Genomic DNA, 26260 nt, shown 5'->3' on the forward strand with positions numbered 1-26260 from the left:
TAATAATAGATTCTTTAGTAAGTCAAATTTTTCCCAGTAGAATCTTAACAATACAAGCACAAAAATTTCCCCTAAGATAAATATCTTATGTTTTAAAAGTCTTCAAGAAAAGTAAAATCCATGTTCCTTATCATTTGTCCAAAATAACTGTCACTATGTTTGGGGTCTTATATTCTCTAAATATCAAAATTTTAAAGTTAGCACTGTATTTACTTTTTTGTAGTATGAAATTATAAAGTTATTTCTAAAAACTCTCTATGTATCTCTAACAAGCAACTATGGAATGTTGTGATATTCACATTTCAAGGTTATGAATTTTATAGAACAGAAACTGAACTGAACAAGTAGCTAAAAATTGCTAGTTCTGCCGAAACCGGTTTGGCTCAGTGGATAGAGCGTCGGCCTGTGGGCTGAGAGGTCCCGGGTTCGATTCCGGTCAAGGGCATGTACCTGGGTTGCGTGCACATCCCAGTAGGAGATGTGCAGGAGGCAGCTAATCGATGTTTCCCTCTCATCAATGTTTCTAACTCTCTATCTCTCTCCCTTCCTCTCTGTGAAAAATCAATAAAATATATTAAAAAAAATAAAAATAAAAAATATATAAAAAAAATAAAAATTGCTAGTTCTAATGTACAACAAAAGACTTTTTAAAAAATGCCAGCAATCAAGACCAACTACCTCCTATGACATTAATAAAGCAGAAATTTAAGTTTTTCATTTTAAAAGACAGTCAAACTTACTTCAGCACATGCACTGTTTTCAACATTGCAAAATAAATATACCTTAAAAAGTTTAACTTTAGGTGATTTTAGGAACCTTTTTAGTAAATATGCGTTCTTAGACATTTTTCTTATTGGTAGTAATATAGTCAAAGACAGGTTTAAATCAACACTGAATGATACTATTTTTCATTTAATTAATTTTTTTCCCAATGATTGTTACTAGTGGTGTTTAGGATAAGAAAGACATGCTCATATTCTGTTCATAGTGGTAAAAATTGGTGTAACCTCTGTAAAGGAATCAGGCAATACAGCCAAAAGCCTTTCAAAATTCTATTCACCCATGATCTGTAACTGAGTTCTACAAATTGTTGCTAAAGGATAAATTGAAATAAGCATATAAGGTTTTAGCAAAAAATTATTCAACTCAGGTTCTGATAAAACTTCTTAAAACATAAAAAGCAGCCAAAACCGGTTTGGCTCAGTGGATAGAGCATCGGCCTGTAGACTGAAAGGTCCCAGGTTCGATTCCGGTCAAGGGCATGTACCGTGGTTGCAGGCACCTCCCCAGTGGGGGGCGTGCAGGAAGAAGCCGATCCATGTTTCTCTCTCATCGATGTTTCTAACTATATCTCTCCCTTCCTCTCTGTAAAAATTAATGAAATATATATTTTAAAAAAAAACAAAAACATAAAAAGCATAAAAATCTCCAATAAAAAAAGGTTGAAAAAATTATGGTCTATTAACATGCAAGCACTAAAAATGTTTTCAGGGAGAAACCAAGATGGCAGCACAGGTAAACACCAGAGATTGCTGCCTCGCACAACCACTTCAAAAATACAACTAAAAGATGGAACGGACATCATCCAGAACCACAGGAAGGCTGGCTGAGTGGAAATTCTACAACTAGAAGGAAAGAAAAAAGCATATCGAGACTCAGAGGAGGTGTGGTGCGGAAGTAAAATACAGAGGTACAGAGGCGCATGCAGAGAGGGCTGGCGGCTGAGGGCAGGGTTGTCTTTTTCAATTGGGAGGGAATCTCAAGCTCTGAGCTCCAGTTCTGGGTGAGTCTCTGGGGACCCAGGCTCACACGGGAGAAACTGGACTGTCTGGCATCGGTCGGAACTCGAGGACAGCTTTCTCTCGGGGGTGCTTGCAGCAATTGCCGGGGAACTGAGAAGCAGGGCCTCTGAGGGCAGGACTGAGAGCAGACATAACTGCTCGCTCCGCCCTGTTGATCCCCTGGGACCCCGCCCCGCCCAAGCCGTGCAGGGAGGCTTTTGCATATGAAAATCCTGGCCCTTTGCAAACTGATAATTACCTAACCAACTGCAGCTGGCCCAAGGCCCCAGGGCAACTTGCATTGCTTCACAGCTGGCTCCTGCTCGGTAGCCTCAGGCAAAGGCTAGATTAGCACCTCCTCAGAGATCCAGGAGCCAGTGTGCCCGGTGGTCAGAGTGGGACCATCCAGATTGCAGCTCCTCAGATCCATAAAGGACACACTCAGGGACCAGACTCAGTGAGCACCAAAGCCCCATGGAAGCAAGTCTTGCCCCAGAAGGGTATCTCCAGCACAGAAGTTCTCCCGCTGCAGACACAGCTGATTCTCACAGCCAAGTGGCCTGGAGGTCAATTCCTCCCTGTGTTACCTACAACAATCAAGGCTTAACTACAACAAGACTGTGCACAAAGCCCACAAGGGGGTGCACCAAGAGTGTCCACCTCAGGTAACTGGGGAGGCTGAGCCACTGGGCCCTAGAGGACACCTAGCATAGAAAGCCACTCTATCGACACAGTGAAGCATAAAAAAAATGCGGAGACAAAGAAAAAAGATACAAATGACAGAAATTGAGGAAAGCAAACTACTGGATATAGAGTTCAAAACCACACTTTGAAGGTTTTTCAAGAATTTTCTAGAAACCACTGATAAACTTAATGAGACCCTCAAGAAATCTAGTGAGACCCTTGAGGATATGAAAAAGGACCAACTAGAAATTAAGCATACACTGACTGAAATAAAGAATATTATACAGACACCCAACAGCAGACTAGAGGAGCGCAAGAAGCAAGTCAAAGATTTGAAATACGAAGGTGCAAAAAACACCCAAACGGAAAAGCAAAATGAAAAAAGAATCCAAAAATACGAAGATAGTGTAAGGAGCCTCTGGGACAGCTTCAAGCGTACCAACATCTGAATTATAGGGGTACCAGAAGATGAGAGAGTGCAAGATATTGAAAACCTATTTGAAGAAATAATGACAGAAAACTTCCCCTACCTGGTGAAAGAAATAGACTTACAAGTCTAGGAAGCACAGAAAACCCCAAACAAAAGGAATCCAAAGAGGACCACACCAAGACACATCATAATTAAAATGCCAAGAGCAAAAGACAAAGAGAGAATCTTAACACATTGTATGCGGGAAACGTATTTATACATTTTACGTTGACTGGTAGTAGAGCGCGGGACACATATAAATATGTTTTTTATAGACTAGCGGTAGAATGAGGGTAACGTATAAATACATTTATTTTTATACTTTTTTATTGCTCTAAAGGGATGCTAACATGCAGATATCCGAATTCCAAAGGACAAAATCTGGGTCTCTAACACATACAATAGTGAATTATGTATGTACTTCCAGGTATAACGGTAACCTATTCAACTGCGTAGAGTCATCCCTTCACACAATTCTCTGCCTCACCACGCATTCAGTGCGATTCTAAGAAAAATAATTCACTATACATTTTATAGTAAATCACAAAAAATTTCATTGAAAAAATATGTAAAACTAAAGTTATGGTAATTTTACTGAACGTTGCCATTTGCGCAAAAAATTAGCAAAAGTGGCCCGCGCCACCGGTTAGCGTGCGATAAAAACTACCCACAAACAATGTGTTAAAAGCACCAAGAGAAAGAAACTCAGTTACCTACAAGGGAGTACTCATACGACTGTCAGCTGATTTCTCAACAGAAACTTTGCAGGCCAGAAGGGAGTGGCAAGAAATATTCAAAGTGATGAATACCAAGAACCTACAACCAAGATTACTTTATCCAGCAAAGCTATCATTCAGAATTGAAGGTCAGATAAAGAGCTTCACAGATAAGAAAAAGCTAAAGGAGTTCATCACCACTAAACCAGTATTATATGAAATGCTGAAAGGTATCCTTTAAGAAGAGGAAGAAGAAAAAAAGGTAAAGATACAAACTATGAACAACAAATACACATCTATTAACAAGTAAATCTAAAAATCAAGTGAATAAATAATCTGATGAACAGAATAAACTGGTGATTATAATAGAACCAGGGGCATAGAAAGGGAGTGGACTGACTATTCTCGCGGGGATAGGGGTGTGGGGGTGCGGGAAGAGAATGGACAAAAATCGTACAGCTATGGATGAGGACAGTGGGGGGGGAGGGGAGTAAGGGCAGAGGGTGGGGTGGGAACCGGGTGGAGGGGAGCTATGGGGTGAAAAAAAGGGGAACAACTGAAATAATCTGAACAATGAAGATTTAATTTAAAAAAAAGCAAGAAAATAACTCAGAATGATGTATTTTTTTTTTCGATGAACTATCAATATTGCCACTTATTAGCAACATTTGCCAAAGCTGATCTGATCCCTTACCCTGAAACAATGGACACAACACTGCTGGTGTTCCTTCTACCTCACCAGTTGTTATGTTCAGCCTCCTGGACTTACTAAGCTGAAGTGGTTCAGAGCTCAATCCTGGGAACTTTCGTTTTTCTAGCTGTAGTCTCTCTTTTCTATAGAAAACTCATTCATTTTTCTGGCCCCATGATAATAAAATTCAGAAATACTGGTAACTAGTTTCCCCATCTTCTACCCAGCCCCCTACTCTTATGGGGATGGGCTAAATAAAGTTCTGATCTTGAGTCGGGAAGACATGAATGAGGCTGGAGAGGGCAATCACTCCTTAGAAGTGAAAAAGAAGAGTGCACCTTTCCAAATGCTCAGTTTTCGCCTAATTACCCTGAATCATGCTGATAAAACAAGTGCCAGCTAATCAACTAACCAACTAACTAAAGGTCAATGTCCTGTAAAGCCAAACCACCCAGAGAAACCAAAGAGCCTCAACTGATATTTAAGCCAGAATGAATAATTGCCACTAGGTGGTGCCAAATCGTAGCCAAGACTAACAGATTTGGAATAGGGAGCCCGGCCACCTAACTCCAAGCTGGCCAACTATGCAGGCTTGCTTTGTTATGAACTTCATGATAACACAACCTTACAGTTGACATGATGAAACTTTCTGAAAACTGAAAACTCCCAATTTTACAACCTGAACTCAGATTTCTTACCTGAAATCCAGACCTACCTAATTATCTATTAACTAGAGGCCAGGTGCACGAAATGTGTACACTCGGGGCGGGAGTCTCTCAGCCCAGCCTATGCCCTCTTGCAGTCTGGGAGCCCTCAGGGGATGTCCAACTGCTGCGGAGGCTCCTGCTACCACCACTGCGCTCACCAGCCGTGAGCCCAGCTTCTGGCTGAGCGGCGCTCCCCCTATGGGAGCACACTGAGCACCAGGGGACAGCTCCTACATTGAGCATCTGCCCCTTGGTGGTCAGTGTGCATCATAGCGACCGGTTGTTCCACAATTTGGTCAATTTGCATATTAGCCTTTTATTATATAGAACTAGTGGCCCAGTGCATGAAATTCGTACACGAGGATGGGGAGGGGAGGGGGGGTCCCTCAGTCGGGCCTGCATTCTCTCCAATCTGGGACCCCTCAGGGATGTCCAACTGCTGGTTTAGGCCCTGTGGTATTGGGCCTAAAACAGTAGTCAGACATCCCTCTCGCAATCCAGGACTGCTGGCTCCTAACCGCACACCTGCTTTCCTGCCTGATCTCCCCTAACCACTTGGCCTGCTGGCTTGCTTGCCCCCAACTGCCCCCCCCCCCAGCCAGCCAGCTTGCCCCCAACTGCCCTCCCCAGCTGGCCTCATGGCCCCCAACTGCCCTCCCCTGCCGGCCTCATGGCCCCCAACTGCCCTCCCCGGCTGGCCTTATAGCCCCCAACTGCCCTTCCCTGCCGGCCTCATGGCCCCCAACTGCCCTCCCCAGCTGGCCTCACAGCCCCACACTGCCCTCCCCTGCCAGCCTCATGGCCCCCAACTGCACTCCCCTGCCGGCCTCATGGCCCCCAACTGCCCTCCCCTGCCGGCCTCATGGCCCGCAACTGCACTCCCCAGCCGGTCTCCCAGAAGGTCTCCCGGTCTAATTAGTATATTACACTTTTATTAGTATAGACTAGAGACCCGGTGCACGAAATTTATGCAATGAGGGGAGGAAGGGTCCCTCAGCCGGCCTGCGCCCCCTCACAGTCCAGGAGCCCTCGGGGGATGTCCAACTGATGACTTAGGCCCGTTCCCCGTCTCTGCCACCACCGCTGTGCTTGCCAGCCATGAGCCCAGCTTCTGGCTAAGCAGTGCTCCCCCTGTGGGAGCGCACTGATCACAAGGGGGCAGCTCCTGCATTGAGCGTCTGCCCCCTGGTGGTCAGTGTGTGTCATAGCGACCAGTCGTTCTGCCGTCGGGCCAAAACCAGCTCTCTGACATCCCCCAAGGGGTCCCAGATTGCAAGAGGGCGCAGGCCAGGCCAAGGGACTCCACCGGTGCACGATTGGAGCTGGGGAGGGACGTGGGAGGTTAGCTAGCCAGGGAGGACTGCGGGAGGCCTCCAGGGCATGTCCAGCCCTAATTGCTCAATCGCGATCAGCCAGACCACAGCAGCAAACTAACCTACCAGTCGGAGTGTCTGCCCCCTGCTGGTTAGTGCACGTCATAGTGACTGGTCAACCAGTCGACTGTCCGGCCCCTGATCGTCAGTGCATGTCATAGCGAGCAGTTGAGCAGCCTTAGCATATCATTAGCATATTATGCTTTGATTGGTTGAATGGCCAACTGGACGACCAGACACTTAGCATATTATGCTCTTATTATATAGGACTAGAGGCCCAGTGCACAAAAATTTGTGCACTCGAGGGGGAGGAGGGGTCCCTTAGCCCAGCATGTGCCCTCTCGCAGTCTGGGACCCTTTGGGAGATAACGACCTGCTGGCTTAGGCCTGCTCCTGGGTGGCAGAGGGCAGGCCTAATCCCTAGGTGCAGCCACTGGTCGGGCTCAGAGCAGGGCCGATTGGGGAATTGAGGCGCTGCCCCCTGTCATGCACAGAGCAGGGCGGACTGGGAGGTTGCAATGCCACCCTCAGTCACGCTCAGGGTAGGGCCGATTGGGGGGTTGGGGCACCGCCAACACTCAAGGCAGGGTCGATGGGGAGTTTGCAGTGCCACCCCCTGTCATGCACAGAGCAGGGCCAATCAGGGGGCTGGGGAGCTCTGCCCTGTCACACATAGAGCAGGGCCCATCAGGGGGTTGGGGAGCTCCCCCCTGTCATGCACAGAGTAGGGCGGATCAGGGGGTTGGGGCGCTGCCCTCTATCACCCACAGAGCAGGGCCGATCAGGGGGTTGGGGCGCCGCCACTGTCACACTCAGGGCAGGGCCGATGGGGAGGTAATGGCTCTACCCCATCACACACAGAGCAGGGCCCATGGGGTGGGGGGGTTGGGGCGCCGCCCTCTATCACCCACAGAGCAGGGCCAATCAGGGGGTTGGGGAGCCACCACTCTCACACTCAGGGCAGGGCCGATGGGGAGGTTATGGCTCTACCCCGTCACACACAGAGCAGGGCCCGTGGGGTGGGGGGGTTGGGGCGCCGCACCCTGTCACACACAGAGCCCCAGGGCGATCAGGAGGTTGGGGAGCTCCCCCCTATCAGGCACAGAGCAGGGCCGATCAGGGGGTTGGGGCGCCTTCCCCTGTCACAAACAGAGCAGGGCCGATAGGGAGGTTGTGGCCCCGCCCCCTGTCACACACAGAGCCACAGGGCGATCAGGGGGTTTGGGCGCTGCCCCCTGTCATGCTGATCCCGGTGCCGGGAGACCTCGTGGCTCCGCTGATCCCAGTGCTGGGAGGCATATTACCTATTGCTATATAGAATAGAGGCCTGATGCATGGGTGAGGGCTGGCTGGTTTGCCCTGAGGGGTGTCCCGGACCAGGGTGGGGGTCGCCACTGGGGTGCCTGGCCAGCCTGGGTGAGGGGATGATGGCTGTTTGTAGCTGGTCACACACCCTTCAGGGTGGGGGTCCCCACTGGGGTGCCTGGCCAGTCTGGGTGAGGGGCCGAGGGCTGTTTTCCGGCTGGGACTGAAGCTCCCAACTGCTCCTTTTTTTCTTTTTTATTCTGAGCCAGCTTTAGCTCTGAGGCTCCAGCTCTTAGGCCTCAGCTGCTAAAAGCAGGTATCTGGTTTGTTTAGGTTCTACAATTGAAACTCTGTATCAACTCCAGGTCTGAGATCCCAGCTAGCTGAAAGCTGGTTTCTGGGGTTTTGTTTAGCTTCTATTTTTGTAACTATGTTTCAAACTGCCAGCTCAGAGGCCGAGAGCGGCAGGCAGGGAACATTGGAGTACTCCGTCACTGAAGCAAGCAAGCCTCATGTTAGTTTCAAGCTGCCTGGCTGCCGGCCGCCATCTTGGCTGCCAGTTAATTTGCATATCGCCCTGATTAGCCAATGGGAAGGGTAGCGGTTGTACGCCAATTACCATGTTTCTCTTTTATTAGATAGGATTATTGCTGCTTAGAGGTCTAACAGCATCTCATACCTGATATGCCTAAAACTGAACTCCCTATCTTATCCTCCTACTCCCTGCTCTTTCAGTACTGTAAGTGATTTATTCCCAGTACTTAAAATAGTGCTGATGCCCTAGCTGGTTTGGCTCAATGGATAGAGCGTCGGCCTTCGGACTAAAGGGTCCCAGGTTCGATTCCAGTCAAGGGCACATGCCTGGGTTGTGGGCTTGATCTCCAGTAGGGGGCATGCAGGAGGCAACCAATCAATGATACTCTCTCATCATTGATGTGTCTCTCTCTCCCTCTCCCTTCCTCTCTGAAATCAATAAAAATGACTTAAAAAAATAATTTCTAAAATAGTGCAGAGCACATAATGAATACTAGATATGTTACATGTTAACTATGTGGGAAAATATGTGATAAAAGCAGGTGATAAACCTACATGAAAGTAGAATAGTATAGCATTAAAAGCATAATTCAAAACTAGACTGCCACTTTGTAGCTGTGTAATTTTGGTGCAAGTTTCTTGTAACCTCTCTAAGCCATGATATGTTCACCTGACCAGTGAGAATAAAAGTATTAATATTAAATGCTTAAAGATGAACTGGGTGAATGTGTATAAAACAGAAGTGGGGAACGTTTTGCTGCAAAGGGCCATTTGGATATTTATAACATCATTAACAGGCAATACAAAATTAACAACTTAAAAATTAGCTTGCTATATTTGGTTAAACATGTAATTAACTCACCCCTAATGCTTGGCAAGACCAGACCAAATGATCTCTCAGGCCTTATCTGGCCCTTGGGCCGGATGTTCCCCATCCCTGATAAAGGCTGAAAAGAAGACCTAAACCAGGGGTTAACAAACTAAGGCCTATATGAGTCAGGTGATAGAGCCATGCCCACTCATTTATGTGTTATTTATGTCCTCTTTGACTTTACAATGCAGAGTTCAGTAGTTACAAGAGAGACCTTATAGCCTACAAAACGATCTGACTGTTTATAGAAAGTTTACTAACCCCTAATCTAGATAACAACATGCACTCAGTGAACATCATTATCTAGTCATTATGTATCTGCAAGGGTATGTTTGTGTGTATATAATTCCTAACCTGCCACACTACAAAATTCTTACTTCCCAAATAGAAAAAAAGACATATGACCCCTAAATGCACTAGCCCTTCTACGATACCTAGTTTTTGAGACATTCTGATAATTAAATATTATAAAAAGGGATACTATAATTCTCAAATGGATCAATTCACCTTTACTTTTTGAGAAAATAGTTTCCATATCATACAGTACGTTCAAGAGTATTTTTTGGCAGGGAGGAGTAGGTTGGCAGGGGTAGCCCACAAAAACAAATAAACAATGATTGTGGTACTATAATTCTAAAAGAGCAGGGTTACAGTGATAAACTTAAAATTCCAAGTACCAGAAACAAAATCTACTTGTAGGAATTGGACCTGTATTAATGGGAAAATGTCAAAATTTCGTGCTCTATTTGTAATTTCATGAATAAGTTTCATAACTAAATACAGGAAATTTTATCAGCCTGTCTACCTACCCTTCTCTCCCCAGGCTAATATACAATTTTCTGTCTCACTGATTATAACCTGGGATAATCTCCACTTAAAATTCAGGATGACATATCCATCCTTTCATGTTTAAAAATTAAAAATCAAACAGAAAAATCTGGCAGTTGTTTAAAAAAAGAAAACTCCAAGAAAATCCAAAATACTCATTTATGATTGAGTTGAATAAGGAGGGAAAAAAATCACTTGAAGCCAAAATTTCTATTAAAAATATGCTAGAGGAGGCAGGCACCATGCTGGAGGCAAACATAGTTTCTCAGAAACTCCAACAGCAAGTTATTTCTCCATTAAAACATATTGTTGAACAAGATATGAAGCAGCTGGCATTTAGAGGTCACACTAAATGGAAAAACAACAGTTTTATATACCAGGTTATCATTAAGCTAGGCAAGATGCTCTGACCAACTAAAGGAATAACAGATTCTTACCTCCCGTCTCATATTCACTCTAGGGCATATGCTCATAAAACTTGTCTCTTCGTGTTTAGTTGGCAGAACATGTATAACTGAATTCCAGAAAGCTAAAAGTACTTACAGCAATCTGTTTTATTATCCTATTAAATAATTTTACTTTAAAGTTTCTTTTAAAAACAATTATTAAATTGTTATAAACTTCTGCCAAAATGTGAGCAGCATATTCTACAAATTCACCCTGATCCACACAATACATGTCACTGTGAGGTATAATGTTCTTACCTTGTTCTTCACTTCCTTCCTTACAAAGACTAGAGCTCTGGCCCAGACTTAAACTGATATCATCAGAAGTCTTAGCAGTGTCTGTATCTCCTACAAAGTTAAGAGAAACATGTGAAGATACTATATTAAAAATAACGACTGTATACTGGCATAACAAGGAAGGACATCAAAGAGTACAGTAGATATCTACTATATTAGTTCACTATATGCTGTGTCAGTATTCTCTATCTACAAAAGCAGACTATCAGACCACATAATTATTCTAATAGCACTAAAAACAAATAATATGGAAAGCTTTATATTGTTAGCTAATAAAACTATTTCTTTAAAAAGAAGCAGTTGTGTTTTTTGTAATGAAAATTGAAATTGAAACAACATAAATTTCCCAGGGCAAATTAGTAAGCTACAAAATTGTAAGATTAAAATAATATAAATTTACTTGAAATCCTATATAATAAAAGCCTAATATGCAAATAGACCAAACGGCAGAACGACTGGTTGCTATGACATGCACTGACCACCAGGGGGCAGACGTTCAACGCAGGAGCTGTCCCCTGATGGTCAGTGCACTCCTACAGGGGGAGCACCGCTCAGCCAGAAACTGGGCTCACGGCTGGCGAGCACAGCAACAGTGGCAGGAGCCTCTCCCACCTCCACTGCAGGCAGGCGGTAAGGAGCGAGGAGTCCTGGACTGCAAGAGCCCCAGACTGCAAGAGAGGTGTCTGACTTCCAGCTTTGGCCCTAAGCCGGCAGGCGGACATCCCCCGAGGGGTCCTGGACTGCAAGAGGGTGCAGGCCGGCCTGAGGGTCCCCCACCCCCCAGTGCACGAATCTCGTGCACCGGGCCTCTAGTAAATGTATAAAATAAAAGGCATATTTTCAGATGTATAGAAAAACATTTTCCCTTTCTTATTGCACCCAATTTAAAGGTTTCACATTAAATTACTCCATTTTTCATGAATCTCACTAAAACCCTCAAAAATATTTTCCCTCAAGGCAAGGAAGTTTCATAGAACAAAATTTACAATTAATGCAATGTAATGCAAATGGTCAAATACCTTTGTGAAATTTGAATGATGAAAAGGGAACAATTTAAATCAAGTAACCTTTAGTATCAGATACATAATTTTATCTACAAAATAATTTCAAGAACAATTTTTATTACAGGTGAATATAAAATGCTCAGTTATCTTTATTACAGCCAAAAAATAATGGAAAATCAGAGACAACTTTCAAGTTAGATCATGTCTACCTTTAATAGTTGTTGCTGTTCCAAGACGAGAGGAACCAGATCCAATCTGAAAAATGGCATGAAACAAGTAAAACTAATTAAAATGCTAGTTCTATGTCATTATCAATATACTAGCAAGATCATCAAACCAAATTATTATCAAAACATATAATCAGTCACTTTCATCAATATTAAAAGATACCGTTTAGGCATTTTACATCAGAGTCACAGGCCTGTTTGCTATTGCACATACTGTGTGTACATTACAGGTGTGCTGGGACACTGAATCCCTGAGTCCCTCTGTATGCTCAGGATTCATGGAATCCCCAGGGTAGGCTGCCGCCAACCTCAAGCAATCTATGCCATGTAATCACCTTTTTTTTTTTTTAATCCTCACCCGAGGAATCAAGATATTTTTCCATTGATTTTTTTGAGAGAGTGAAAAGAAAAGGGGGAGGGGAGAGAGAAACATTGATGTGAGAGAGACACATAGATTGGTTACCTCCTCCCACATGAGCCCTGACCTGGGATAGGGATTGAACCTGCAACCCAGGTATGTGCCTTTGACTGGGAATTGAACTCAAGACCCTCCGGTGCGTAGGTCAATGCTCTAACCACTGAGACATGCCAGCCAGGGTCAATTATCATTTTTTCATATTGAATGATATGTTCATGTTATAAACAAAATCAAAATTAGGTATTGAGTCTATCTGAAATAAACTCAGATTGATCAAGCTACATAAAGGGAAGGTTTGGAGGAAAAAACAATACATCCCAAAAAGAGCAATCTAAATCTTCAACTGTCAAACTGTTAAATCAATATGTACTTTCCTCAGTTCCAGACAAAAAGTAAGTACTTCTTTATATATTGCTATAACATATTTAGAAATAATTAAAAATTAAGACATCTATGAAAAATGAATTATTAGCACAAACTATATAAACAGAAAACTACAATCTATAGAACTTTTAATGCTTATATTAAAGATGGTATAGCACTTCCCTAAAAATTTCACAACCATCATTTATTATACTACTATAAAAACTATGTTAACAAATACCACAAATTCCACAAACACCTTAGGAAATAAAATATAACAATGTGATAGTTACTAAATCAACAAGTCTCAGTTACTCTTTCTATAATCTGTTTTCAAAGGATTCAAGAAGAAAACACTCAAGCAAATTTAACATCTTAGGATAAAATTAAAAACATTCAAGTAACATTTTGTATTTTACTAAATCTTTCCTTTCATCGATTCAATTGAACAAAAGCATACCATAAGAAATTTGCTCAAAATATAAGTTAATACTGACTTTGAAGGAGTATGAGGGACTTTCTTGATCTGGATGGCAATTAAATATATACTGTGTATGTGTGTGTGTGTAAAAATCCACTTAAGATATGTATGCCATATAAAAGTTGTATGGCAGTGAAAGATAAATAAAAATATGCATACACAAACATGTCAAAACTACTAATAAATTCTTGATATAGCCAATAAAAATGAACTTTGAATATATGTAACTGCTGATTAAACTGTATGCTCAGCAAAAAAAATGTACTTACTGTGAAAACTCACCCTAATACCAAAACCAGGTAAAGACAACACAATGAAAGAGAATTACAGGCCAATACCCCTCATGAACATAGATGCCAAAATCCTCAACAAAATCTTAGCAAATCGGATCCAGCAGTATATCAGAAAGATCATACACCATGACCAAGTAGGATTTATCCCAGGGATGCAAGGATGGTACAATATCCGCAAATCAATAAACGTGATACATCACATAAACAAATTGAGAGATAAAAACCACATAGTCATATCAATTGATGCAGAAAAAGCATCTGACAAAATCCAACACACAGTGTTGATAAAAACTCTCAGCAAAGTGGGAATAGAAGGATCATACCTCAACATAATAAAAGCCATATATAACAAACCCACAGCCAACATCATACTCAATGGGCAAAAACTAAAACCATTTCCCCTAAGAACAGGAACAAGACAGGGATGCCCACTCTCACCACTCCTGTTCGACATAGTACTGGAAGTATTAGCCATTGTGATCAGACAAGAAGAAGAAATAAAAGGCATCCAAATTGGAAATGAATAAGTAAAACTGTCCTTATTCGCAGATGACATGATATTATACTTAAAAAACCCTAAAGACTCCATCAAAAAACTATTAGACTTAATAAATGAATTCGGCAATGTAACAGGATACAAAATCAACGCCAAGAAATCTATGGCATTTCTATACACCAATAGTGAACTTACAGAGAGACTAAAAAAGCAATCCCATTTACATCACGCCAAAAAAATAAGGATACCTAGGAATAAACTTAACTAAAGAGGTAAAAGACCTCTTTTCAGAAAACTACAGGAAGTTGAAAAAAGAGATAGAGGAAGATATAAATAGATGGAAGAACATACCATGTTCATGGATTGATAGAAGCAACATCATTAAAATGTTCATACTACCCAATGCAATCTATAAATTCAACGTACTTCCCATTAAAATACCAACAGCATATTTCACAGACATAGAACGAACTCTCCCAAAATTCATCTGGAATAAAAAAAGACCCCGAGTAGCTGCAGCGATCCTGAGTAAGAACAGAGTAGGTGGGATCTCAATACCTGATATCAAGCTGTATTATAAAGCCATTGTTCTCAAAACTGCCTGGTACTGGCACAAGAACAGACATATAGATCAATGGAATAGAGAATCCAGAAAATGACCCGAACCAATATGCTCAATTAATATTTGACAAAAGAGGCAAGAACATACAATGGAGTCAAGACAGTCTTCTCAATAAATGGTGTTGGGAAAATTGGACAGATACATGCAAAAAAATGAAACTAGACCACCAACTTACACCATACAAAAAAATAAACTCAAAATGGATAAAGGACTTAAATGTACGACGGGAAACACATAAAAATACTAGAGGAACCCAAAGGCAACAAAATCTCAGACATATGCCGAATCAATTTCTTCACCGATACAGCTCCTAGGGCATTGGAAACTAAAGAGAAAATAAACAAATGGGACTACATCAAAATAAAAAGCTTCTGCACAGCAAAAGAAACATCAACAAAACAACAAGAAAGCCTACTGCATGGGAGAACATATTCGCCAATGTTATCACCGATAAGGGTTTAATCTCCAACATTTATAGGGAACTCATACAACTTAACAAAAGGAAGATAAACAATCCAATCAAAAAATGGGCAAAGGACCTAAATAGACACCTTTCAAAAGAGGACATTCAGAAAGCCAAGAGACATTATGAAAACATGCTCAAAGTCACTAATCATCAGAGAGATGCAAATCAAAACAACAATGAGGTATCATCTGACACCTGTCAGAATGGCTATCATCAACAAATCAACAAACAAGAAGTGCTGGAGAGGATGTGGAGAAAAAGGCACACTCGTATACTGCTGGTGGGAATGCAGACTGGTGCAGCCACTATGGAAGACAGTATGGAGTTTCCTCAAAAAGTTAAAAATGGAACTCCCATTTGACCCAGTGATACCACTTCTAGGAATATATCCCAAGAAACCAGAAACACCAATCAGAAAGGATATATGCACCCCTATGTTCATAGCAGCACAATTTACCATAGCGAAGATCTGGAAACAGCCTAAGTGCCCATCAGCAGATGAATGGATTAGGAAACTATGGTACATCTACACAATGGAATACTATGCTTCTATAAAAAGGAAGGAATTCTTACCATTTGCAACAGCATGGATGGAACTGGAGAGCATTATGCTAAGTGAAATAAGCCAGTCAATGAAAGAAAAATGCCACATGATCTCACTCATTTATGGATAAGAAAGACCATTATAAACTGATGAACAAAAATAGATACAGAGGCAGAGCAGCCTCAAACAGACTGTCAAACTACAGCGGGAAGGCTGGGGAGGGTTGGGGGGCGGTAGGAGGAGGGGCGTAAGATATCAACCGAAGGGCTTGTTTGCATGCATATAAGCATAACCAATGGACATAAGACACTAGAGGGTAAGGGAGGCCAGGGGAGTGTCAAGGGGCGGGGGGGGGGGGGGGGGAGAGACATATGTAATACTATTTGTAATACTTTAAGCAATAAAAAAAATAAGAATATCAATAACATATATTAATAAATAATCAAAACATTATTAATCAGCAAGATAAACACCAACTGACTATTACAGACAGGAGAACTTCTGAGACCACCATCAGGAATAGGAAAAAAAGCCAAATAAAATCACACAGGTTTCTACCTGGTTGCTTGGATCTAGGCCAGCATAAGAATTTCTTGAACTGCAACCAACTGGTGGTGTGGCCTCTCGAATGAACTCAGACATTTCAATGCCTCCACCAGGATCACTGTGGGAAAGAATGAGAAAAAGAGAGAAACTGCCATTATTCCACCACCAATGGCTTTCTTTTTATTATTTTTTCTATAAAAGAGGTTCTGGTTTTTAATAGAGCAAATGGTAAAAAAAAAAAAAAAAAAAAAAAAAAAAAAGAATGATCATTTTTCATTTATAAACCTAAGAATTTGAACTATTTTATAAACACGTCACTCCTTGAAAATACTTACACTCTCTCAAATTGTCTACAATCAACATTAGAAACTGACCTTAATCTATACTAATAAAAGGGTAATATGCTAATTAGGGCAAACGTCTTCCGGACATCCATCAGAACAAAGCCACAGCGGCTGCGAGGCCTGGGGCTCATGGCAGCCATGGGCTCAGGCAGCTGAGAGGCCTAGGGCTCACGGCAGCCGTGGGTTCAGGCAGCCGTGAGCCCCGGCGACTTGGAGGCACCGGTCTCAGGCAGCTGTGAGCCCCGGCAGCTGCGAAGCCTGGGGCTCAGGCCTCGCAACTGCCACCGCCGGCAGTGGCAGCAGCAGCAGGGTGATGGGGACAACACCTTCCCCTGATCAGCCCGGTCGCCTCCTGCAGAGGAAGGCCAGGTAGGACATCTCCTGAGGGCTCCTGGACTGTGAGAGGGGGCAGGCTGGGCTGAAGGATGCCCCTCCCCACCCCCACCAGTGCACAGATTTTCATGCACCGGGCCTCTAATTACAGTTATAATAGGCACACCAAACAGAGTACATATTTTGTGATGTGTGTCATATAAACACTCTAGAAAAGAAATGATTTGCCTTTTGTTTCCTAAGAGCAAAGTGAAATCGGTCATTGTAAACATAGCAAGTAATGAGGTATTATACCACTCTCAGGACCAGTCTGACTGAGCTGTGCGACACAATGATGGACATGCAAAAGAACAGTCATCCTGGTCAAGCAACTTACATCTGTATTTTTTTTAAGTTAACAGCACTTAACTGGGATACTAACTTGTTTTATACAACTGGAAACCTAAAATTGTGTGTAGGAGTTAGGAGTTAGAAGGCTTAAGCTAAATAAAATGATGCTCACTATATAGTAACAACAGATACTAGATAAAAGAGAAAAGTTCTAGGTTCAAAAAACTGGGGAGAGCCCCATATATAGTAGTACTTAAAGATGATGGGATTCCCCCAAATTAGGAAAAGTGATCACACCAATTTTTTAAAAATGTATAAAGTTTCCTAGGAACACAACTTTTAGAACTCAGGCCTAAAATTTATCATAATCTTATTTTTTGCCCCAAGTTTTTTATTTATTCTATCTGGCATATACACAGTTAAGTACTCAATAATTTTTTAGCTATTATTATCAAGGATAAAAGTTCTAGGATATATGCTAGGCATCATAGTGGATATAAACTATTTTGCCATCCAACACTTAATTCAGCCTTTTCATTAACAAAACAAACAAACAAAAAAGCAACCCAAAATTCTTCTGGTGAACCACCCCATCCCAAACTCTCATATGGCTTTGGGTGAGGCTGACACATCCGCAGTGAGTTCTACTAACCAAAGTCAATCAGCAGGTCCTATTCTCTTGGTGATAGAGCTCGGTTCTAGAATAAGCACATGCATGACCCAACTCAAGCTAGCCTGAATCAGGCCAGGAGTATCCTATTGTTGAGAAAAGACATTTATCTCTATCTGCTAGTGTTAATGTAGCTGCTTTTTCTTTTTCTTTTTTACAACTACAACGGAGAGGCTGTCTAAAAAACCAATGAAAAGAAAAGGTCACAGCCTGGTGAAGGGAAACAGGACCACAAAGTGACTGTTTAAAATCACACCTTCTGACCACTTTGAAATCACACATTTGAAGACATCCCTTAAATATAGATTTTTCAGTAATGTGAGTCGTAATTCCCTTAGCCTGTTTGGGTGGGGTATTCTGACAGCTGCCATCAAAAGATATGGGCAAAACAGAATTTGCTTATAAGTGTTGCTTCCATGAAACACTTATTGTGGTAAGTATTTATCACAATATCATATTTAGTGTTCTTATTAATGGTTTCATAACTATCAGATCCCAATTTGCTTAAGGGTTCCTAACTCTAGGCCACCGACTATAGATAGGTAATATTCAATAAAGGAAATTAGCTTTCTAACTTGCTATCCATTTATAAAAATAAAGCATATTGGAAATCGGTTACAAATCTGATAACCAATTCAGCATACAAATGCCCATGTGTGAGAAAAGTGGAACATGCTCGAGTTTGTTAGTTGTTTGGTGTTAACTCATACAATACATACAGGCCAGGATGAGGAATATTTTTCTAATCTGGTAAAACCTTAGGTGAGTATATAGAAACAGCTATTACCATACTGAACTAGTGATGAATAATATCCAGCAACATCAATCTATCTCCACTGAAATGCATTCTCTAAGTCAGATTCCATGAAAATCAGAAGATGGAGAACAAGGTAAAGACTAAGGAAAAAATATACAATACCAGAGAAAGGTTTATATAGGTTTGCCTAGTTTATATACTTCAACTTTACTGATATATAAATTACAGATCATCCACTTAAACTCTGCACTTCAACAGCTTTTAGTATATTCCTAAAGTTGTGCAACCATCACAACAGTTAATGTTAGAATATTTTTATCCACCAAAGCAAACCCCTTTAGCTTTAACCACCCTACCCACTTCCCATCCTGCCAAGGCCTAAGTAGCCACTAATCTACTTTCTGTCGCTACAGATGCCTATTATGGACATCTATAATGATAAAAGCATAGTATGCTAATTAGACCAGACAGCCGAATGACCTTCCGGATGACCCTCTGGAAGAAGCTGGGGTGCAAGGACCGAATTCCTTGCATGAATTTTGTGCATTGGGCCTCTAGTTTCACATAAATGGAATCATATATTATGTGGTCACTTGTGACTGGCTTCTTTCACTTGGCATAATGTTTTCAAGGCTCACCCGTATTGTAGCATGTATCAGCACTTTATACCTTTTCATAGCCTAATAATATTCCATTTAATAAATAAAATACATTTTGCTTATTTAGTTGTCAGTTGATAGATAATCTTGCCTGGTTTTTTGTTATTTATTTAAGGTTGTTTTTTATTTATTTTAGAAAGAAAGGAAGGGAGAGGAGGGAGACAGAGAGAGAAACATTGATGTAAGAGAGAAACATCTATTGGCTGCCTCCTGCACCCCCCGAAACCTAGGCAGGTGCCTTGGGCAGGAATGGAACCAGCAACCTTTTGGTGCAATGAGCCACATGGGCCAGGGCAATCTTGCCTAGTTTTATACATTATTTCTGACAGCAAGTCCAAATGATTATAATCTGAATGTAATATTATTAATTAAAATAAAAGCAAATATTTACTAAGTAGTACATTCTAGTCATGGAAACATGTGCTCTATTTGCATTTTCTCATGAAGTATTTTCTTAAAACCTATGATTTAACAGATGAAAAAAACTAAAAACCAAAGGGTGAAAAAACTTGGCTAGGGTCTCAGAGGAGCAAACAACATGCACTGAGTCACTGGTATGTGGAGTTCAAGTGGGAAGGGAGGATAAAAATAACACTTACACAGCACTCTGCAATGTGTTATCATATCTGTTCTTTGTTTTTTCCCCACACACCTGAATGTAGGCACTCAAAACAGTGAAGACTGAGAAAATATTTGAACACCAGATCTGTACAATGCTAAAGCTCACAGTCTAAGATACCATTACTGCGTTTCAACAAATAAGACACTGAAATTCCCTTTCCAGCTCAAAACCAAAAATAAACACCATCATCTGGCAAGTTTCTTAACGTCAGCAATGCTGACATTTGGGATCACGTAATTCTTGATTGTGGGGACCATCCTGTGCATAGCAGCATCCCTGACCTCTACAAACTAGATGCCAGTAGCACTCCCCCTAGTTGTGATAAGCAAAAACATCTTCAAATACTGCCAAATGTCTCTTAGGGGGCCAATCACCCCTGGCTGAGAAACAATGTTCTAGAATTAATGCTCGATGGCCAACATTGAGTGAGAAGAAGGTATTAAGGAAGCGAAAAAAAAAGAAAACAATAGATGACTCCTTAAAAAAAATCCTCTAGCAAAATTACTATAACTCTCTCTTCTCTATAAATTTAGAAGCAGAATTCTTAGCCAGCCACATGTATACTAAATATAGCTAAACATATAAAACAGCTGAGTAAGAATTTTCTTTACTGGCAAGCCTTGCCAATTTTCAGCAATGGAGAGTTTTAGCACATACTACCCGGAAAACATAGTAGTTTAAAATTCTCACAGAAGAAAAATGGTCAACTGTAGTAAGCAATACACCAAATTCGACCTTTATACCTTAATTTCCTCATCTGTTAAAAAATATATACCAGGTACAGGACAAGGAAGAAAAGAAGAAGGATAGAGTCTAATCTGAATTATAAAGGAGAATTCACAAACTAATTTGTTGATTATTAGCACCATTAACTGCTCAGATTTTCATCAGAAACATCCTATCACCATTGACAAATATAGATTACAATGATGTTCATAAATAAATAAAATGCTATAAACTGAAGAAAAGTACTTGACATAAAAGATAGTTAATATCCTACATAAATATCTTCTCCAAATAGCAAAAAACTAAACACTGATAGAATGAGAACTAACAAAATAACAAACATAAGTAGCAATAATACAAGAAAAGTACCTCCATTTCACTGTAGTAATCCAAACTCTGAAAAATTAAACAATAAAATCTCTATCACAATTTTGTCAAAATACTAAATACTGAGTGTTGCCAAAAGTACAAAATAGAAGCCCTCTGATTGCTAGTCATTGTAATTAAAAGGTAAAATCTTAGGAATCTGGCAATATATATGGAAAATCTTAAAAGCAGGTATCCTATCTAATATAAGAGAAACATGGTAATTAGCTGTACCTCCGCTACCCTTCCCATTGGCTAATCAGGGCGATATGCAAATTAACTGCCAGCCAAGATGGCGGCCAGCAGCCAAGCAGCTTGAAGCGAACATGAAGCTTGCTTCCTTCAGTGACGGAGGAAACCAATGTACGCCGCCTGCCTTGCCGGCCTCTGAGCTGGCAGTTTGAAACATTGTTACAAATACAGAAGCTAAACAAAGCCCCAGAAACCTGCTTTCAGCCAGCCAGGATCTCAGAGCTGGAGTTGATACAGTGTTTCGATTATAGAACCCAAACACACCAGATACCTGCTTTCAGCAGCAGAGGCCTCAGAGCTGGAGCCAGAGCTAAAGCTGGCCCAGAATAAAAAAAAAGAAAAAAAGGAGCAGTTGGGAGCTTCAGTCACCCGTCAGTCTGAAAACAGCCTTCAGCCCCAGACTGGCCAGGCACCCCAGTGGGGACCCCCACCCTGAAGGGTGTGTGACCAGCTGCGAACAGCCATCATCCCCTCATCCAGGCTGGCCAGACACCACTGTGGGGACCCCCACCCTGATCCAGGACACCCTTCAGGGCAAACCAGCCAGCCCCCACCCATGCACCAGGCCTCTATCCTATATAGTAAAAGGGCAATATGCCTCCCAGCACCAGGATCAGCGGAGCCGCAAGGCCTCCAGGCACCGGGATCAGCGTGACAGGGGGCAGCGCCCAAACCCCCTGATCGCCCTGCGGCTCTGTGTGTGACAGGGGGCGGGGCCACAACCTCCCTACCCACCCTGCTCTGCTTGTGACAGGGGAAGGCGCCCAAACCCCCTGATCGGCCCTACTCTGTGCGTGACAGGGGGTGGTGCCGCAACCTCCCCATCGACCCTGCCTTGAGTGTTACAGGGGGCAGTGCCCCAACCCCCCAATCGGCCCTACCCTGAGCGTGACTGAGGGTGGCATCGCAACCTCCCGATCCGCCCTGCTCTGTGCATGACAGCGGGCGGCGCCCCAACTCCCCAATCGGCACTGCTCCAAGCCGACCAGAGGCTGCACCTAGGGATTGGGCCTGCCCTCTGCCACCCGGGAGCAGGCCTAAGCCAGCAGGTCATTATCTCCCGAGGGATCTCAGACTGCGAGAGGGCACAGGCCGGGCTGAGGGACCCACCCCCCACCCCCCCCCGAGTGCACAAATAGTCGTGCGCCGGGCCTCTAATACTTTATAATAAATCTACCTCAGCTAAATTATGGTTAAAAATTGAATCCTTTAAAATCTAAACATCATATTGATCAATATTTGAATGTGAAAATAACTGAAATAACTAGATAGTGATTAATGCTATGGACATAATTATTTTTTTTAATATATTTTATTGATTTTTTACAGAGAGGAAGGGAAAGAGATAGAGAGTTAGAAACATCGATGAGAGAGAAACATCGATCAGCTGCCTCCTGCACATCTCCCACTGGGGATATGCCCGCAACCCAGGTACATGCCCTTGACCGGAATCGAACCTGGGACCTTTCAGTCCGCAGGCCGACGCTCTATCCACTGAGCCAAACCAGTTTCGGCTGGACATAATTATTTCAAGGGTAAATTATCTGTTCAATAAACAAACAGGGTAATCATGTGAGTGTTGAAGAAAATGTAATTAAAAGAGATAAACAAAGGCTTTCAGTGTACTCGAACGCATACATAAACATTAAACATTATCTGTGTTATAGCATTTCTATTATGGTACCTGAAATACTGCATATTATAATGAATGGAAACATGGCATAGTGGTTAAAAGCATGAACTCCAGATCTGACACTCCGGATTATTTGATCTTTCTCACCTTAGTTTTCACATCTGAAAGGGATTATCACAACATCTACCTCATACAATTGTTTTGAAGATTGAATGAACTTATATGCATAACTGACTTCTTAGGGTTCCTTCTAGAGAAGGAACAGCTAAGTCTAAGGTGAGAATATGAAATTGAAAAATATACTATATAATAAAAGGGTAATATGCAAATTGACCCTAACAGCAGAACGACTGGGAATGACTGGTCACTATGACACACACTGACCACCAGGGGGCAGATACTCAATGCAGGAGCTGTCCCCTGGTGGTCAGAGTGCTCCCACAGGGGGAGCTCTGCTCAGCCACAAGCCAGGCTGATGGCTGCCAGCACAGTGGTGGTGGTGGGAGCCTCTCCTGCCTCCACAGCAGCACTAAGGATCTTCGACTGCAGCTTAGGTCTTCTCTCTGCTGGTAAGTGGACATCCCCCTAGGGCTGCCGGGCTGCCAGAGGGATGTCTAACTGCCAGCATGGGCCCGATCCCACAGGAAGCGGGCCTAAGCCAGCAGGTGGACATCCTCCAAGGGGTCCCAGACTGCAAGAGGGCATAGGCCGGGCTGATGGATCCCTCCCCCCGCCGAGTGCACAAATTTTTGTGCACCAAGCCTCTAGTTTATAATAGATTAAGTAAAAAATGGAATTATAAATGCCAAGCAAAATATTACAATTTGTTTAAGAGATAGATACGTTCTATTTATATGTATAACTAGAGGCCCAGTGCACAACAATGTGTGCACTCGGAGAAGGATCCCTCAGCCCAGCCTGTGCCCGCTCGCAGTCTGGTACCCCTCAGGGCATGTCCACTTGGGGATCGGGCCTAAGCTGGCAGTCAGACATCCCTCTGGCATCCCAGGAGCCCTCAGGGGATGTCCACTTGCCAGCAGGAGGGAGGCCTAAGCTGCAGTCGAACATCCTTAGCACTGCTGAGGCGGGAGAGGCTCCCACCACCACCGCTGTACTGGCAGCCATCAGCCTGGCTTGTGGCTGAGCAGAGCTCCCCCTGTGGGAGCGCACTGACCACCAGGGAGCAGCTCCTGCATTGAGCGCCTGCCCCCTGGTGGTCAGTGTGTGTCATAGTGACCAGTCATTCCCAATAATTCTGCTGTTAGGGTCAATTTGCATATTACCCTTTTATTATATAGGATAGAGGCCTGGTGCATGGGTGGGGACTGGCTGGTTTGCCCTGAAGGGTGTCCCGGATCATGGTGGGGGTCCAGCTGGGGTGCCTGGACAGCCTGGGAGAGGGGCTAAGGGCCGTTTTCAGGCTGACCACACCCCCTTCAGGGTCGGGGTCCCCGCTGGGGTACCTGGCCAACCTAGGTGAGGGGCTGATGGCTGTTTTCAGGCTGGCCAAGCCCCCCAGCAACTGAAGATACCAGCCTCTCCTTTTTTTCTTTTTTTCTTTTCCTGGGATTTATTTATCTTCTATAATTGAAACTCTGTAGCTTGAGTGGAGCCAAGGACTGGCCAGGGCAGGGGGAAGCTTGGCTTCCTCCATCGTCGGGGGCAACCCAAGCCTCCTGCTCGCTCCAGCTTAGTGGCCACCGCTATCTTAGTTGAGTTAATTTGCATACTTGCTCCTGATTGGCTGGTCAGCGTGGCTTGAGTGTAGCAGAGGGATGGTTAATTTGCATGTTTCTCTTTTATTATATAGGATAATATGTAAGTACTAAGATTTATATATCATGCTTTAATTTTATTATTTCTTTGGACTATTTTACATTGGTTTTGGTCTTTGGTATGAATAATTATTATACAATTATAATTATTATGGTTCCAACATATAATTTAGCAGTAAGGCCAAGGATATTGATTTAACCCACAGATATGCCAGTTAGTTTTGCTGTGATCTACTACTGTGACAACCTGTACTTCTCATTGTATCTATAGTGGTAAGATCTATTACTACCTTAAACCATGTTACAGAATGGGCACAATAATCACATCACTGTATCATGCAGAATCTACATCATTACAAACTGAGTGACATGGGGGACCTTACCTCGGTCCATTGCTGTCCTTTCTCCTGATTGAACAGTTGCCTTGCTCAGCTTTGGCTCGCTGATCTTTGAACTCATTTGCATTCCTATCTACAACTTCTCCAGCATCCAGTGCTCTGTGGAGTCGATAGTTGACCATCTTCAGAACAATGAAAACAGCAGCTATCACAGGACAATAAACTGCTACTATAATCATGGAAGAAGGAAGGGCCTTTGAGAGGAAAAAAATAAAGATGTGCATTTTTAAATATCTTATATTTCATTCAGTTAGAGAAATATGTAACTAAGAATAAACATACAGAGTCACACACACTATGTTACTATTACTAAGCTGCAAAAGTAAAAGACAGCACTGCCCAATACAGTAGCCACTAGATACATGAGGCGATTAAGCACTTGAAATGTGGTTAGTCTGACTGAATGGTGCACTGTAAATAAAATAACATGGGATTTTGAAGACTCACTATGAAAAGAAAGTGTAAAACATCTCAATACTTTTTATATTGATTACATGTTGAAATAACATAGTACTGCATTAAATAAAATATTATTAAGACTACTTAAATCTGTTTTTATTTATTTTTAATGTGGCTACTAGAAAAACTTTAATTACATATGTGATTCACAGTACATTTCCACTGGACAGTTCTGTCATGAAGTCCATGCCAAAGACCTTATAATATACAACTGGAGAGTTAAGGTATCACATTACATAATACATGAGTAAGACAGGGTTGTGATCCAAATATATATAATCTCTGTTTATGTGCTCTCTGTAAATTTTTTAACGATATAAACATTCCTTGTGTTCTAGAAAATTGCAAGTTAAAACTGTCATTTGAATCCTTAGAACTGTGACTGTAAAACCAGTTAAGACATGAGACATGCAAAACCCAAGTATGTTTTATTTTAAAAAATACTTAAACACTTAAAACACTTAGAAATTATAGACTGCCAAATAACATAATACAGAACAGAATCAAGTAATAAACTAAACTGAAACAGGTCAGAAGCATCCTGGACATAGGGATTACAGACTCATCACACGTGAGGATTCAGTGATGAAGACTTGAGTCCAGGAGTGGCAGGCTTCACGACCACTTGACTTATTACAGAAGGTACTAGAGGCCCAGCGCATGATTAAATCGTGCAGGCAGGGTCCCTAGGCCTAGCCTCCTCCGATCAGGGCCATCCTCTGCCTGTTCGCCAGTCCCCAGGCCGAACGCTGCCTCTGCTGCCAGGCTGTCAGG

At 42.4% G+C, this 26260-nt stretch overlaps 1 protein-coding gene across 2 annotated transcripts in view; it reads right to left on the reverse strand.

The window, feature by feature from the left end:
- Positions 1-26260, reverse strand: part of PCNX1 (pecanex 1) — a gene marked incomplete at its 5' end in the record, with an annotated part of 162115 nt that overhangs the window by 106934 nt on the left and 28921 nt on the right. For both annotated transcript variants that reach the window (XM_081100644.1, XM_081100643.1), the window contains 4 exons: positions 10664-10753; positions 11916-11961; positions 16175-16280; positions 25013-25221. In XM_081100644.1, the coding sequence (XP_080956770.1) occupies positions 10664-10753; positions 11916-11961; positions 16175-16280; positions 25013-25221 (451 nt within the window). The remainder of the gene's footprint in view (positions 1-10663; positions 10754-11915; positions 11962-16174; positions 16281-25012; positions 25222-26260) is intronic.

The sequence above is a fragment of the Myotis nattereri genome (genome assembly GCF_964212035.1).
Source record: "Myotis nattereri genome assembly, chromosome: 1".
NCBI classification, from domain to species: domain Eukaryota; kingdom Metazoa; phylum Chordata; class Mammalia; order Chiroptera; family Vespertilionidae; genus Myotis; species Myotis nattereri.